Source organism: Leuciscus leuciscus (assembly GCF_965113295.1).
Source record: "Leuciscus leuciscus genome assembly, chromosome: 23".
In the NCBI taxonomy this organism is placed as follows: domain Eukaryota; kingdom Metazoa; phylum Chordata; class Actinopteri; order Cypriniformes; family Leuciscidae; genus Leuciscus; species Leuciscus leuciscus.
Window position 1 is genome coordinate 26518055 of NC_138747.1, and position 16989 is coordinate 26535043.

Genomic DNA, 16989 nt, shown 5'->3' on the forward strand with positions numbered 1-16989 from the left:
ATATTATAATGATTTCCAGAGGATCATGTGACACTGAAGATGGCTGCTGAAAACGTAGCAAAATATATTACATTTAAAATATATTAAAATTAACATCAACATTAACATCAATTGTAATGATATTTCACATTATTACTGTTTTTACTGTATTTTGAACTTTGACTTTTATTTTGACTTTTGACTTTGAAATGCAGCTTTGATAAGGATATGAGACATCTTTCAAAAACTTAAAATATTCTTAATAATTCCAAACCATTGAATGCAAGAGTTCAGAGTTTTTTTCAGGAGTTCAGGTGAGGTCATTTGAAATCTCTTCCTCATGGTCAGTGGTTTCATGGTTTTCTCATCCGTACTCATTGCAGCTTGACATTGAGGGCAGTTAAACATAAATCCACTGCCTTAATTTTTTGAAGCAATTTCTTTGCTTCAAAAAAAAAAAAGGTCATTAAAAATATTCATGGTTGTTCATGGGTTTTGCTTTCATTTATTAATGGTGAGATGCATTTTGACATTTTGCCGGGTAGAATATCCTGCTTACGCTTTCAGATGTCTACATTTCCAAAATGGATCCTTTGATAATGTGTGTGATTGCACCTTAGACCCGCGTTTCAATAGCGCGCGCGCTCTGTAGGCATGTTCAACTACACATTAGCAGATGAGTTGCCACGAGAACGACTGACATCTCTATCCTTTCATACAGATTACATAAACAGAGAATATTTGTTTTCATTTTGAATTAGCTAATTTAATAGCAGAGACTTAAATGTTTGTAAAGATATATTGCTTATGCCTGTGTGACTAGTATTCACTGAGTTTTATTTAAGTTTAGAGACGTGCTCCAGAAAAAAAGTTCACCGAGACGGAGAGGCAGAAAGCACACCCTGTTTATTTTTATTTTATTTTACAAAGGCACAATGTTTTGTTTCGATTGTAAGTGGACACATACAAAAGTAGACATTTTACAGTTTATTTTTTCATATTTCTTAAGTCTGTATGACCATAAATTCTATTTTACTGCTATGTGAAAAAATCCAGCAAAATGCGCCGGCGCATTTGTCGAACCCAGAGGGTTAACTTTAGCCAAATAGGAAAGAACATAAATTGTGATTAAAAATATATACTCATTCACATCAAGACGCCGCTACAGTGGTGGAGTCCATGCAGGAGGAGCAGCGTTTGGCACTGCGTCGCTTTACAGCGCGAGCTGTGTGGAGAAGCCCATTTCCACCTCCATTGTGTTGGAGAAGCAATCCCGCGTAAATTGCAGGTTGCACACTCCAGCTCTAGGCGGGAACTCACGGTCTTCCAGGCCAAGTGTATGCAACCACTGGCGCCTAATTTCCAAGACTGCTGGAAAGCTATGCAGTCCAGCTGTGCTGTTGCAACCAGCAACACTACACCTACGTCCCATCCTAACCACTGTACTAAATACAGATAACGCTAATGCTAAAAAATCTACGTTAACTTGAAGCTATCCTAACTGATGCAATACTATGCTACAGGGCTCCAGACTAACTTTTTTTATTAGGAGCGCTGTAGCCCCTGACTTAAAAATTTTAGGAGCGCAAGCAGAAAATTTAGGGGCACATTATCACCTTGCAATGCAATTATTCACATTTTCCCCCAAAATAACTGTATTACTGACAAATGCTTTGATAATAAATAGACTTAACGTACAGAAATTACAATGTGCAGTTTTATTTTAAGTTCAGAGGGCTCCAGACTAACATTTGAGGGCAGCGGCACTAAGTTCTACAGAAAGTATTTGGTAGCACTGTGGGATGACAAAGCACTGAGCTTAATTTGAGGTGTAGATAAAATTAACTTGAACTATTATCATTCATAATGTCTTAATATTAATTCAAAAGCAAAATGAGTGACAAAATAGATATGAAGGCAGTGAAAATAGCCAATAAGCGCCCTCAGCAGCTATGTTTACAATGGTAATTTAATCTTTTTTTTTCTTTTTTTTTTTATAAGTGTGAGTTTTCCTACTTCTTGAAACTTTTAGTTTTATAAATAGAGACAATCTTTAAAGAATGAACAAAAAATGTTTTGGTCAACACATTAAAAGTAACATTTAAATATGATATTATAGTTTTGAAGTGCTGGAAAAAGATATGTGTAGGCTACTGTTATAACCACAGTATACCATAGTTACAGTTAGTGTTACTACATTAAATCCATGGTGAATGTTGCTGATCTGTGGACCTAAAGCCTTCTATAACTTGTTTGTTCATGGCACATGTTTCTCCTGGTTTCCACGTCAACGCTGTTTGATCTGATATGGTTTATAACAGAGAATTCTGCGTCGAATCTGAATGTTTCTCACTGGATCTCGCAGCGATGTTATTAATTCTGTCGCGAACTCAATGGATTTCTTCACTGGATCTCCACGATGTAACAGTGTCGCGTGATTGAGATCCGCCCGCGACTGACGAGAGAAGCTCTGCGCTGTCTATTATTGGTTCGAACTATTAAACGGTTCGTGACGCAGAAATGAGTAGCGCAGTTTTTTTCCGCTTTCATTTTGTTTTGATTTATTAACATGTCACGGCATACTCTATGCTTAAGGCTGAGATTGTGTCTAACTAGCATATTGTGTTTAAACTGCGAAGTGCCTGCACTGTCTGCAAACTTCGTTTTCCCCGCAGTTCTGGGGTAGCGACTGCAACATTCGCAGTTCATTAAGTTCGTCTCCTTACAGTACCTCAACCAGCTGAATTCTCGCAGCCAGTCTTCCCGAAAATGGTGGGTTCGGGCCTTTATCACCTCACAAACCTCTGATTCTGAATCATCATCCGGGTGTGTCTGTGACATTGATATTTGTCTCCGTCTCCTTCCCACGGATGTTTTCGCGCGCTCGATTATCTCTAGGACCCTCCCCCTCCACACATTAGCCAGTTACAGTGGCCATTCCCAATTCTTCTCACACTCATTGGCCTGCCACACATTCCGGATTCATGGACACGCCCCTTCCGTTTAACGTGTAAAAACAAAACAAATTTACTGGTCGCACATGTGCGACAGGATGAAAAATTCAGTCGCACACTCTCAAATTTTGGTCGCAAAATGCGACCATTTGGTCGCAGTCTGGAGCCCTGTGCTACTAACTAACTATGCTTCTAACAATACTACACTAACAACTATGCTAATTAATGCCTAGGCTACATGAAATAATCTAAATAACTATATAAATGCTATGCTAACTAGATGCTTATATACACTATCCTTTCAATACTCGCAATTCTTACACCTGACTCGCTACAGGGGTTTTGACGGAACAAGATGTTTTTATACCAGGGGCTGAGCCTATGCCAAGGGGCATGGTGAGCTGGTGCCTGCTTACGTCATGCAGGGAAACAACTTCCAATAGGAAAATTCAACTGCAGTAGCCACCATTCAACCTGAAGAGGGCAGCACTCATTTTTACACCATATATTGTAGAATTAAAACACTTTATACCCAAATGTCAAAAAATTTACTCAAATCAATGAACAGCACTAATAAAGCCCCAGTCTTACAGATCATTAACTAAAAAAAGTTATTTTAGGGTTTAGTTACCCTTTAAGGAGATGGACAGTAGGACATGATTACACAAAGTTTCCTTCTAGATTTGTGTGAAGTGCTTTCGCTTTTAAGTTATTTTCAGCAAAATGCCTCATCAAGATTTTTTTTCCACCATTCCTTGGGTGAATCTCAAACAAAAAAAGAAAGAAAAAGAAAAACTGTCAAGAAAATGCCTGGGTAATTTTTCACCCCAAAATCAAAAGACCAAAATGGGAAAATATATTCAGTTTATTTTTGTACCTTTGTTGTATTGTATCCATTGAGACAATCTTTTTTTGACCATATTTAACATTAGAGTAAATAAATACAGTTGTGGTCATAAATTTGCATACAGTACACCTTGCAGAATCTGCTAAATGTTAGTTTTTTTTTTTTTTTTTTTTTTTTTTTACAAAATAAGAGGGATTCTATTTTTTATTTATTAAGTACTGTCCTGAATAAGATATTTCACATGTTTACATATAGTCCACAAGACAAAATAATAGCTGAATTTATAAAAATATGACCCTTGATTCTCAATCTGCGTCGTTACCTAGTTGTTCACGAGTCCCTTGTTTGTCCTGAGTAGTTAAACTGCCCAATGTTCTTCAGAAAAAAAATCCTCCAGGTCCTGCACATTCATTGGTTTTCCAGAATTTTCTGCATATTTAAACCCTTTCCAGCATTGATTGTATGATTTTGTGATCCACCATTTCACACTGAGTACAATTTAGGGACTCAAAATCAAAAATCGAACATTGTTACAAATAAGTAACTTTTTACATTTCTTCCATTGCTTAGTTTTTTCTGCAAGCTGCATAATTTTTTATAGCATGTATGAAAAGACATGGCCGTCATCACTCGCCTTTATAAGGTTAAAATGTCTTATTTGTTTGCACATAAGCTAGTAGCTAGTGTTAAAGATGCAATACATTATGACACTGGTGTCATGGGTTAACCTTTAGTACTGGCTAGAGGTCAAAGGTCAGCCATTCCATTTACAGCTGTGACTGATTCATGATGTGTTACCTCTTTCTAGTTCGTGAACATTAATGCTTTTGGCCTTTAAGTCAGCAGCCTGGCACTCCTTCATAGAATCCAAGATCAAAATCACCACATGCCACAGATCGGCTGTAAGCGTTATCTTTCAACATGCTACAGGCAAAAAATGTCAAATTCAAATGTGCCGTGTTGAACACTACAGACACGCAGACCAAGTCATCTCAGTGCCGCATTGATTTTGTTGTAAATGCTCCACGAATTTCCACAAAGGCAACACCATTGTTCATTATCTGCCTAGTTACTCACCAGGAGAAGCTTCTGGAAATAAGAATACCAAATAAGATGAGCTTGTGGGGGCGTTCAGAGGCCACAAGACCCACGGCTGTTGATGCCCTGCGCACAAATCCAAGTACATTTCAATCAAAACCATTATGTTCCATTGCTCTTATTAAAGTCAGTGCCGCATCCTCCACTGTAAGCCTGCACTTTTTAAAAGACGACTATATCTACGTTCCGTCCTTTGATATTTTTCCACGTGATGATTCTTAGGACTGCGGATGAGATGATGGTGTGATAACTTTAGAGCATCCTGACAGTTTTACTGGTAAGCCACTGCTGATCAGAAAATTGGATCTAAATAAGATTTCTATACAGACACTCAGTGCGGTGGTGTTCAAACACAGGTGATATAGGCTACATTGTAAGAGTTTTCAATTAAAACAGCTTAAATGCGATGTCTCCTTCGTCCAGCAGCGTCTGTTAATCAGACGTTTCCTTTTGTTGTGGCAGATTGGATGAGTCGCATCTTAATAACAGAGGTGGATCTGCCGAGGGAATATGGGAACCAAATTGAAAATGTTTGTTTAGAATATTAGAAAATTTTTCCCTGCACATCTGGGACTTACCTATATTGTATCTGGGACTTACCTATATTGTTTTGGTTATAATAAAAGAAGAGCATAAGTCAAAAAAAATAATTTTGTAGTGCATCTATTGTTTATTTAAAGGTGCAGAAAGCATCCACTTCAAAATACATCTGAAGAAATGAATAGCATTTTTGATAGATATGTTAAAGAAGTGTCATTTCAGGGCCAATAGTGGCATCAAAAAGTGGCCTGTTTTATGTAAGTTAAAAATAACATTGGCTAAGACAAAGGTTTGAATTTAGAGCCGGTTTGTCCAAATAAGCACTCCTTATACCTTTATAAAGTGCACATTTTGAGGGGAAAGCAATTTTATTATGATGTATGAAATCATAGTGGACATTCTTGAGGGCACTCATTCAGTCCCATAATGCACCGCAATAACGAGTGTCCAACCAATGAACATACAACGGCTAGTTAATACCCGTCATGCACTGTCAGGATCACACATCTCACTAGAAGCTGCCGTCTAAAACAGAATCTTAAGGCATTGTCATATTGCCCATTGTTCTGTAAATTTTTTGAGGGTGAAATCCAGTGATTTCAATATGAATCCATGCAATTAGGGATTTCACAAAAGCTTGAAAGATTTTGCCATGTAGATTTCTAATTGGGTTTATTTGGTCATGTGAATTTGCTGCGTTGACTATGCGACGATATCAGATATAGAGCAAGAAACTTTGTTTTGAATCTTTATTATTATTATTATTATTTATTAAGTAAGTTTGACATAATTATGGTGGTCCTTTGTCATGGTGGCCGTCATGTTGAGATCACACGACCAGCTAAATTATTGCACTTTTAGTTGGGGAATAAGTTAATCATAGTTATTAAACAGCTCTGAGATATTGCTATAATTTCCACAGTCTGTGCCTTTACATAATCAAAATGTGTAGGCCTACTTGTAGTACTGTAAAGGGTTTAGGGTGGCGTTTTGGACAGGTCCTCAGTGCACCTTTGTCTAAAAATAACCCATATGGCTTTTCAAATTTAGCAGAGGCTCCAGGAATGCGTGGATTTCTTGCTTGTATTTAAACTGGTAAAAATCTTTTGGCAAAGCCTCCGAAAGACCTTAACATGAAACTCTACACGGAGATATGCTGCCAAACCACCTGTAAGTGTGGAGCTTTATTCAACCATCTGTGCAAGAGCATTCAGCTGATTTTGGGAAAGGTTGTAAGGTCATTTGCTCATTTTTAAAAAGCACATTCAAGCATTAATTTGTTTTTTATGCAAGTATAAATAATTACCAATACTATAATTAACAAAGCAGCATGTTACATCCAGATGCCTTGCCTTTTCCTTTGTGTATCGCACAGGTTATTGGTGTGAACACATTTAATTAGTCATTATTATAATAACACATAAACGCAAACGTGCCCACATGCGCACGCATGCACACACGCCTGTCTGACTCCATTGCTGTCAGTGCACCCGGGAGAGATCGGCAGTCAGCATTAAACCGGTGATGAAATCTTTCATTACTGCCTTACTGATGTAGCTGTACTTGTGGGATCTTATTTGCTACCAAACCTCTCCTGCAAACAAACTTAATGAGACGACGTTTCAACACTTGCTTTTCTTCTGATAGCATTTCAAAACACGAGAACTCCCTCTAGCCCTCTGTCTGGATGCATCTGCTACCTGAATAAACTCTAGTTATCGGCAAGCTAAATTGACAGCTGAAGCCCACTGCTTGCTGTGTATGTTTGGGAGCTGTTTTTCCTCTCGTTCCAGGTAGATGAAACGCAGTGTGCCAAAGGCCATGTTTGGATGGAAAATGGAATCAAACGTGTATGTTTTTCACCTTGAGGTGCTTTCTGTGTGGCAAATCATTGGTTATTCATCATGATTAATTTTATACTGTGCCACACTCCATCAGCAGTCTGCTAGAAGTTCATTCATCACTGTCATAGTCTTGGAAGGCAACCAGCATTGTTATTACAATGCTATTACATTGTAATAAGACGTTAATAAGCTTTGTTTCATTGCGAATGCTCTTGTCCCTAACAGAGAGAGTTATAAACAAGCTAAATGTGAAAGAGAAGCTGTGATTATGTCTCAAAAAGTGATGTCTTGATGTAAAAGGTATACTGTGTATGGGCAGTTGTCTCGGCAATGTTACAGACTTGAACATATCTTAAAACAAATTATTTAAAGCACTATTTCATCCAAATAAGGTGTAGTTGTGATACTGACACAGAAATCACTTTCAAACCAAGCTGTTGGTAAATGCGACAAATCTTTTGAACCCATTGTGAAATCTGTGTGAGGAAATATTCGCTCTCAAGCAACAAATGTTGAGTGTGACCACACTTTCGTAATGGACTACAAAAAATGCCACAGATAAGCATTGCACACTAGAATTTGAGACCCAGCCAGAGAGTTAGCGAACATACTAGCTGAGCTACTACACTATGTGCTCGATATACTTACTGATAAAGGAGAGAGAGTGCTCTGTTTGTACACTGAGCCATACAAGATTAATCTTTTGTATCACTAACATCACCCAAGGATATGAATGCAAAATGCCAAAAGAAATCTCAGAAAGCCTTTGATTGTTGGGCCTCGATGAGACATTCTTTTCATCTCCAATGAGAAGTATTCAACAGAGTTTATTCAATTTAGGGCTCAATGCTTGGTGGACTGAATCCGATGGTTGTTTATAGTCTGGTAAAAAGAGGGAACAGCTAAGCCTTGGGCGGCATATCGTTGCGTTTGTGTTCAAATTGGAGATGGGTCTCACATAGATATAGCCTGAGGTCTGCTTTTGATATATGCTTAATGTCATCACACTAAACTCATCTCCTTGAGCTCTGGAAAGATGGGAACATGCTCTTTTGAATTTTATGTATCATAATGTACATATGTCACTTTTTTTTCTTCATTTTCCATTATTGTTATCAACTGTATCCATTAAGTTTGTAATTGAAGTATTGTACATTTCAATACAAATAAAAGGTTGCTATAGAGAAAACACCCAGTGCTTGAACAGCATTCACATTCGTTTTGTGCTTATCAGGCCATAGTGGATTGAAACATATGCATTATAGACCTTGACTCTGTGTTTTGTATTCCGATGGAGGATATAATGTTTCCTGTATGTGTTTCATACTGTCACAGGGATTTCAGTGGCTTTGCAGTTATGAACACCTGAGCTCAATTCCACAGGGGGGAAGTGGTCGATATGTCTTTACAGGCCACTGTGTAAAACAAGGAGGTGTTGAGATGCAGTCAACCTTTTGTTTTAAGGGGTCATGACATGTTGGGGCTGCAAGCAGTGCTCTGACATATAAAAAGCTTTAGGATATTTACAGACAGAAGAAAGGCTGAATTTGTAAGTGATATGTGTACCTATATATTTTGATTAAAACAAAAACAATCGAGATTATAAATGAATTGAAATAATGAATGCGATATGATTGTGATGTGTTTAACACACAGTCTCTATTGATTTAAGACAACACAGGAGCACTTTATTTAATGGAGAATAATGAAAAATTCTATATTATGGAGAAAACAAAATTATATTAAATAGCCTATCATACCGACATATATCAAAAAATAAATGTTTGAGCTGAATTTCATTGGGTGAACCTTACATTGTTGGCTGTGTGTGTGTGTTTGAATTAGTTTAGGGATTATTGTGTCTGATGTATCAGTAGCAGCGAGCAGGCTTCTGGATTTCACCGATTACACGCTGGAGCAGCAATCTGTGCAGTCAAGGTTACAGATAAGGATTAAACACGTAACCGGCGCAATAACGCTGCATGGAATGCAGGCCGAGCGCACGCCCAGCGAATCATGCGTGACCGCCACTGCTGTGAGCAGAGTCACAAGCACGTTTGACGGAAATGTTGATATCAGATCACAGCGGAAGAGCCGCTTCTTGCACACTTCAATCCACGCTCATGTGCTTTGCCATACCTGACGTGGAACAAAATGCCAAATGCGTGTTGTTAAGCACACAGGAGATGCACATTAATTAGGTCATTGCAAACTGCGACACGCTAATTGCAGCATTGTGATTCTTAATTGCGGAATTGTTGGAATCTGTTTAGGAGGCTAATGCCCGAGACAGCTGGTATGCACACATTTTCCATTTTCCTGTTTTTTTTTCTTCTTCATTTTCATCCTTTTTTTGGATTTCGTCCTCTGGGATAGCGTCCAAACGCACAGTATGAGTCCTTTTCTCCATGTTTTCCTTAATTATATGTGTTATGTGAGTGTGTGTGTGTGTGTGTGTGTTTAGAGAGAAAGAATATTCGATTTTCTGTGTACGCCTGTGAATAATTCTGCACGCATGCATGCGCGTGTATGTGTGTGGGGTCATTTTGAGTGCACCTATGCGTGTGTGTATCTGTGAGGTTATTTTAACCCCATTTTAATAATTCATGCACACACAAAAACCCAACTCCCTGTGGTTATTACATATAATTACATTTATAAGGAAAATCATGGCAATGAATTATTTTGTTCCATTTTTTTTTTCTCCTTATGTTACAGTAAATGCAGAACTGATTTGACATTTGTTTCGCTTGGTAAAAAAAGGGAGACAAATTAGGTGTTTACAAACAGTTAAAAGCAATAGTTCACCTAAAAATGACAATTCTGTCATCATCCATAGAGGAAAGAAAATTGAATGTGTTTCGAGTGACATGAGGGTGAGTAAATGATTACAGAATTGTCTTTTCTTTTTTTTTTCTCTGTTGAACTGTTCTTTTATTTCTACCTGGGATGGTTAATGTGACTGCACTAATATATTTTTAGCTGATCAATGCGAACTGAAATTCCCAGGAGAAGTTGCCTAAATTTAGCAAGAGGCCGCTGATCTTGGTCGTTACTTGTTTGTAATGGTGGGCGTGTAAAAGCCCTCCCAGTGCGACAAGATGCATATTTTTTTGCTTTATAGATTGTTCTTTGTTTGAACTCTCGCTGTTTCAGATATTCGTTTTATCATTGACATCTCCCATTGAGACTGTTTTAAAATAGCTCGCCATCAATTTGTTTACTTCAAGTCTTGCTATATGAGATGCCTTTCATCTAGAATGAAATGAGCGAAGAAATGTCATAGAATTTCGAATTAATGCAGAATGTTGTCTCAAACAATTAAAAGAGTAGTCAAAAACTGTATTTAACATGATGTAGGATTATCATATTATTTTTCTAGGGTAACCCTAACTATTGGGCTAATGACATTGTCTGAACCTATTAATTCATAAAAAAATTTAAAATAAATGCAATTTATACAATGACTTGAGATGTTAGGGTGCACTGTAAAATGTACCCTTACATTGTTTCAAAAAGTAAAAAAAAAAAAGAAAAAAAGATATAAATATAAATATATACAGTGTGTGTGTACAGTATATATACTATAAAATACTTATTTTCTCTGACTTCTAAATGTCATGTTTAATTCACTGTGTTAATTGGAGTTTCTTTGTAATTATTTGTGAAATTTACCAGCAAATTGTTTCAAAGTAAATCCCACTTCAGATTGTTTTTCAGTGTGATACAAAAATAACGAAAAAGGCATTCAATGTAAAACAATGTAAAGAAAAATTCATTATTATTATTATTATTATTTATATTTTGTATTAATTTAATGAATGTATATTTATCTGTTATTATCTATTACTATTATTTTATCTAAACTGCTTCACTACATATTTGGACAAACTTTTAACGCCAAATCAAAGTCATGTGGTGCGACCAACACACAGAAACATTCAGAAACAACAACAACAACATACAACAGGAAATTATATCACAGTGAGGATTCCTGCAGACCCTCATGACTATGTCAAGGTCTTCAATACAATATCTGATCATTTGACGTTTTTATGACATTTTCAGGTTGTAAAATGGGATTTGGTGCAACCCAAAAACTTAATGATTACCTTGGAAAATATATAATATGTGTTCAAAGTGTAAGTGAAATATTACTATATAGGCCTACTTGACATTTAACTGGAACTTTTCTTGAAAATGATGTTAAGTTTTTCAAAACCTTATGAAATCAACATTAATACAAAGAGTACACTTAAAGAGCCTGCCAGATATGTTTTAAAATAAATGTTTAAAAATGTTTTTCCTTTTCTTCGTTGTGGACACTTTTGTTTGTCATTGACTGTGTGAATCTCTGTCTTACAGAAACTGCTGATCCGCTATGGCTACGTTACGCTTTGGGCAGCACATCATAAAGTCCTCTGCTGTGTTTTTGAAGACGGAGTTGTCCTTCGCACTTGTCAACCGAAAGCCGGTTGTGCCTGGCCGTATCCTTTTCGGGTTTACCATAGTGACTGGGGTAATACACTGAGGTGAAGCAAGGTAGGATTTTCTGTCTGTCTTTCCCCTGTTGTCTCTGTTTACTGTGGTATATAGTGTACTCAGAAGAGCAGTTCTGTCTGATCTGGCCTTCATATTAGGCCATATCAGCAGATGTTTGTGATACAACCTTTCAGAACAGGTCATCTTTGGGAAGAAAGCTTTTGGATTTTGAACTGTAATGAACTTAGGGTCTTTCGCAGTGGGTAGTTCAAAGAACTTAGTTCTAGAAACTAGCCAACTAATGGTTCCCTAAGGAAAATTTTCCTGGTTGCATTCGCACCGCTAGTTGGAACTCTGAAGTGGCGTAAGTCGCGCTTGTTGTTGTGACTTTTATTTTGACGTTGCTGAGAACGCCAGAGCCTGAGCACACAGCGCTCGCATTCTCCATGTTCATTAGTTTACGATGTGTTGAACAGTCCTGTCTAATACGTTCTTAGATAGAACTGTTATACATATAAAGTAGACAGTAATGAAACATTATTAGCGTTTGCCGTGTGGTTGATGTCCATTGTTGCTGAGCAGAAATATATAATAATGTTTCGCTTGGTCCCTTCAAAGTTGCGTTGGATTTTCTCCTTAGCGTAAAGGTAAAGAGTCCCGTCTATCACTGTTTTCCATGTTTTGTAGAGTTAGTTTGTGGAATAAATATATAGGCTATAATCTGTGCGTTTTTAAAAATGACGGGTGCTTGTGTTTTGCGTGCGTTCGGCCTATCAGCGTACACTAACGTCACTGGTAGTTCCTATAGTGCTGGTTTAGAACCTACTCTGAAGTAGGAGTTAAATTAGTTCCTCCAAAATTGTTCCTAGAACTAAAAACATTCCTAGTTCCTGCGGTGCGAATACGCTAAAATCCGTGTACTTCCGCCAATAGTTCTATGAACTATGAAAAGGTTCCTCTGGTGTGAAAGCCCCTTAAGATGAAGCTAAATGCCTGCAGTTTCCAGCACAGGCTTATTGGAAAAACAACGGCAAACGCAAAATACGCACCAATACTTACATATCACTGCAGTTTCTAACAGAAATTTACACTAGAGGAAGCAAAACAGCAAGGACTTTTAATCGTTTTCTCACACAATTACACACAACTCCATATGTTCGGCTTTTCTAGCTCAGCTGGTACAGAATTGTACTTGTGATGCGGAGAGCTCGGGTACGAATCCCGTGAAAGACGAGTCACGATAAAAGAGCTCGAAGACCAGAGTTCAAAAACAAGCTAAAATGCCGTGGTTACGATTGCGTTTTTATGTCACATTTGCTTTTGTTAACACTATCGGGTAGGTAAGGGTATAGTGTATGTGTACGTTATTTTAAAACGTAAGGAACATTAAGCTTTTAGCAGCACATCGGACGTTTCAATTCAGAACTGCGGTGATGCGTACAAACTCCAGCATAATAAAACGATGCCATATGCACGTTCATCTGTACCGTAAAAAACTAAAAGCGATTTTAGCGTATATATATATATATATATATATATATATATATATATATATATATACAATTACAATTACATATATATATATTTGCATATATTTGCATATATTTGCTTACTTTTGCTTACAGAGAAACTGCCAGCCCCCTAAAAAACCCTGTGTGAGGCAACATTTCTGCAAAATGCAAAATATGTTGCATTGTGCACATTTCGCGACAGTTTCAAAGTTAAATGTCCAGTGAATGGCGCGATAATATTGTTACGGAAGCAAACTCAGGAGAGAACTATATATATATAGTTATGAAATATAATAAAATATACACATTACATATATACAAAAACTTTTGTTAGATGCGATTAATCGCAATTAATTGATTTGACAGCTCAAATATATTTGTACACACACACACACACACACACACACACACACACACACACACACACACACACACACACATACACATACACACACACACACGGTCACGTCTCCTCTGATGTCTGATCTCCACACACACACACACAACACACGGTCACGTCTTCTCTGATGTCTGATCTCCACACAAACACACACACACACACACACACACACACACACACACACACACACGGTCACGTCTTCTCTGATGTCTGATCTCCACACACACACACACACACACACACACACACACACACACACACACACACACACACACACACACACACACACACACACACACACACACACACACACACTTATGTAAGATAAAAAAATCCAATTAATCATGCCTCCGATAATGTATTTGTATATACTTTCATGTATTTACATAAAACAAAATGAAGAATATACTGTCTTCTAAAACCACTTTTTGCAATATCCATTCAATGATTTACTTTGCAGCAATAATGTAAAGTCTTTGAATTACTACGTTGGCAGATATTTCTATATGGAACTATAATTGCAGTAAATTAATTGCCATACTATGGAATACATTTGATGATTTTTTATTTTATTTAGTTGAAAGCCTAAATTTATCATTCTGATATTCCAGTTTTGTGCGCCTCTTTAAATCTTGCGGACACAAGTTGTACTCTTTTCAGAAGCTGACTCCGATGCATGCAACATGAAAAGCAAAATGCCTTGAATCATCATCAAATGCTCCTTAATACATTCTCCTCTTTTTTGCTTTGCTTAAAAAACAAAAAAAGGCGGATACTTTTTTTGTCTATTAATCTTAGTGCTCAACATGCAAATGCAAATCTTGCATACATTTGCATGATTTCCATTGCTGATTTGTTTGAATAATGTCCTTATTCTCTTTTCGAATAGCAATAAGTCCTTGGCTTTGCGGAAAAAGATCTTCAAGTGCTGCTCTGTCTTACATAAGCCACTATGTTTAGATTAACTTTTGATGGAAAGCAATTTTTCACAGCATTATAGGCCACTGCAGCACAAACCTAAAACCCAACAAGAAGCAGCAGTGTTTGGAGGGCATAAGCAATGCATTAGCATTATTTAATTGTTACCCTCGCAGTCCAAGCGGCGTGAAACATTATGGCACAGGAAGTAACATTCACATGAGAGCTAAAGGGAAAAGCTGCTATTGTGTAGAAAAGAGGCATATAGAGTGAAGTTCCCCTTATGTTTAATCAGAATTGCAACAATGGTATGTTTATCAATGGAATTTGTAACGTAGTGCTTCATTATTAATATTCCTGCGTACCCAAATTTAGTGCTACTCTTAATATTTTTTATTTAATGAAGTGACAAGTGTGTTCCAGGTTAAATACAAGTTCAGCTCAATCAACAGCATTTGTGGCATAATGATGATTACCACAAAAATTGCGTAAATGTTAATGCATGAAATTTCGGCTTATCCCTCATTAATAAAAAATGAATGAATGAATGAATAAATAGATACAAATGGTAAGGCGGTTGCAGTGGAAGTAACTTTTTTGTAATAGGCTATCTATTTGATGCTTTTTTCATTTTTAATGATCTTGTGGGGGTAATTTCTCAGCCAAAGTTGATGTGTGATTAATCTGCACATCATGTAATTAATTAGATTAAAAAAGGTTAATCGCTCGACAGCCCTGTATATTATTTTATAATTTTGAGCAAGAATCGAGGGTTCATTGATCTTTTTATGTGTTTTGGACTGTTGTTCTGAAATACAGCGGTGGCCAAAGTTATTAGAACACTTGGCATATTAAAGAGGTTTCAGTTGCTATTTTCCAAGATGACAATGACCCTAAAACATTCTTCTATTGGCGGAACTACCTGCGACAAAAGGAATCTGCTGGAACATCGAAAATGATGGACTGGCCCTGTCAAAGCCCAGACTTCAACCCCATCGAGAAGATTTGGGGCGAGAAAATAAACTGGACAGATCTATTGTACATTCAAAGGAAAGCCTTTGGCTTCAGCTGCAGAAGGCATGGGATAACATTAGTGTTCTCAGGAAAAATATATAGCCACTATGGCAGAGAGATGTGCTAAAAGTGAATAAAAACAGTACGACTCACTTCATCTGTTGTGCTCAGAGCAACCATCTGCATGTTTCATGAACATTATCTCATGTATTGGAGGCTCAGGTATGTTCATCCGACCAAATTTCAAACACGCGTTTCACTTCGTCTTTGCTCCAGGTTAATCCTTGATTCATTTTGAGAGGCATTAGCAGAACAAACACTGCTGCTTTTCATGCAACACACGTAATTACTCATCATAGATTGTGAGACAGCCTGCTTTCCAACCACAAGCCATCCGCTCCAGAGTTCGTTTTCAAGCGGGCTGAGACCAGCGTTGTTCGACTTATATTTTTGGTGCGGATCCGAGTGCAATCGCCATGTTCATAGTCCTTCTGCACAAGAGAAACAAGCGCGCAGCCATCTTTAGGATTTTCTCTTTGAACTTCTGTTTTTGCGTTAGCTATGTTTATTTCTATGGCATCACTGCCAAAGAATAATTATTTGGTGAGTGGATTTACTTATTGTAGAGTTATCATGATCATTGTTATGTTTAAAGCGGATGTCATAACGAATGTCAGTAGCTTGGGAAGATTTTTAAAAGGAGTGGTGCATTCATAAATCCGTAAGATCTTACCTTCATGCTGTGGGAATACAAACCGGGAGACAGATGTTTCATCAAAACACTATGAGGCTACATAAAGTCAATATGCCTAAACAAATCGAACTAAGGGAGAAAACACTGCAGGTTCCAGAACAAACGCTTCAAACGAGCCTGTGTGTCCGTTTGAGTGTCATACCATTGTTTGCTAGTTTTACTCTTAAAAACACATCTGTGCTTCCCCATTCTTAAACATCAGCAGCTGACCGTGATTCTATCTGTGAAAAGCGCTCTATAAATAAACTTTACTTAGGCTACTTACTTACTGATGCTGATATGATAATTTGCTACACTGTACTATAGGCATACGTTCATGTTCATTTAGCTGATTATACTGTATGTTGACCAGTTCTAACTTTTAGCCCTTGCTAAGATATTATTATCAATATACATTTATATTATTATAATATATTTTATGTATTTATTTATTTGTTTGTTTTGTTTATTGTTGAACCCTTTGATTCTCTGTTCATTTGTAGATTGATATGATCATTCTTGAGTTATGGTGAATATGTTGCAGAAGAGAGTCTGTGCTGTTTTCTTGGCTCTCTAAACCTTTCGGTGGGCTTAGCAGGTTTTGTCTCGTATCAAAGCTGTTCACTTTGTACATGTATCAGTTCAGAAGAGCTTGGAGAGGTAGACAGC

At 37.3% G+C, this 16989-nt stretch overlaps 1 protein-coding gene across 2 annotated transcripts in view; it reads left to right on the plus strand.

The window, feature by feature from the left end:
* Positions 1–16989, plus strand: part of fhit (fragile histidine triad diadenosine triphosphatase) — a 369232-nt gene that overhangs the window by 104919 nt on the left and 247324 nt on the right. For both annotated transcript variants that reach the window (XM_082156592.1, XM_082156593.1), the window contains one exon: positions 11628–11749. In XM_082156592.1, the coding sequence (XP_082012718.1) occupies positions 11644–11749 (106 nt within the window). In that variant the 5' untranslated portion in view covers positions 11628–11643. The remainder of the gene's footprint in view (positions 1–11627; positions 11750–16989) is intronic.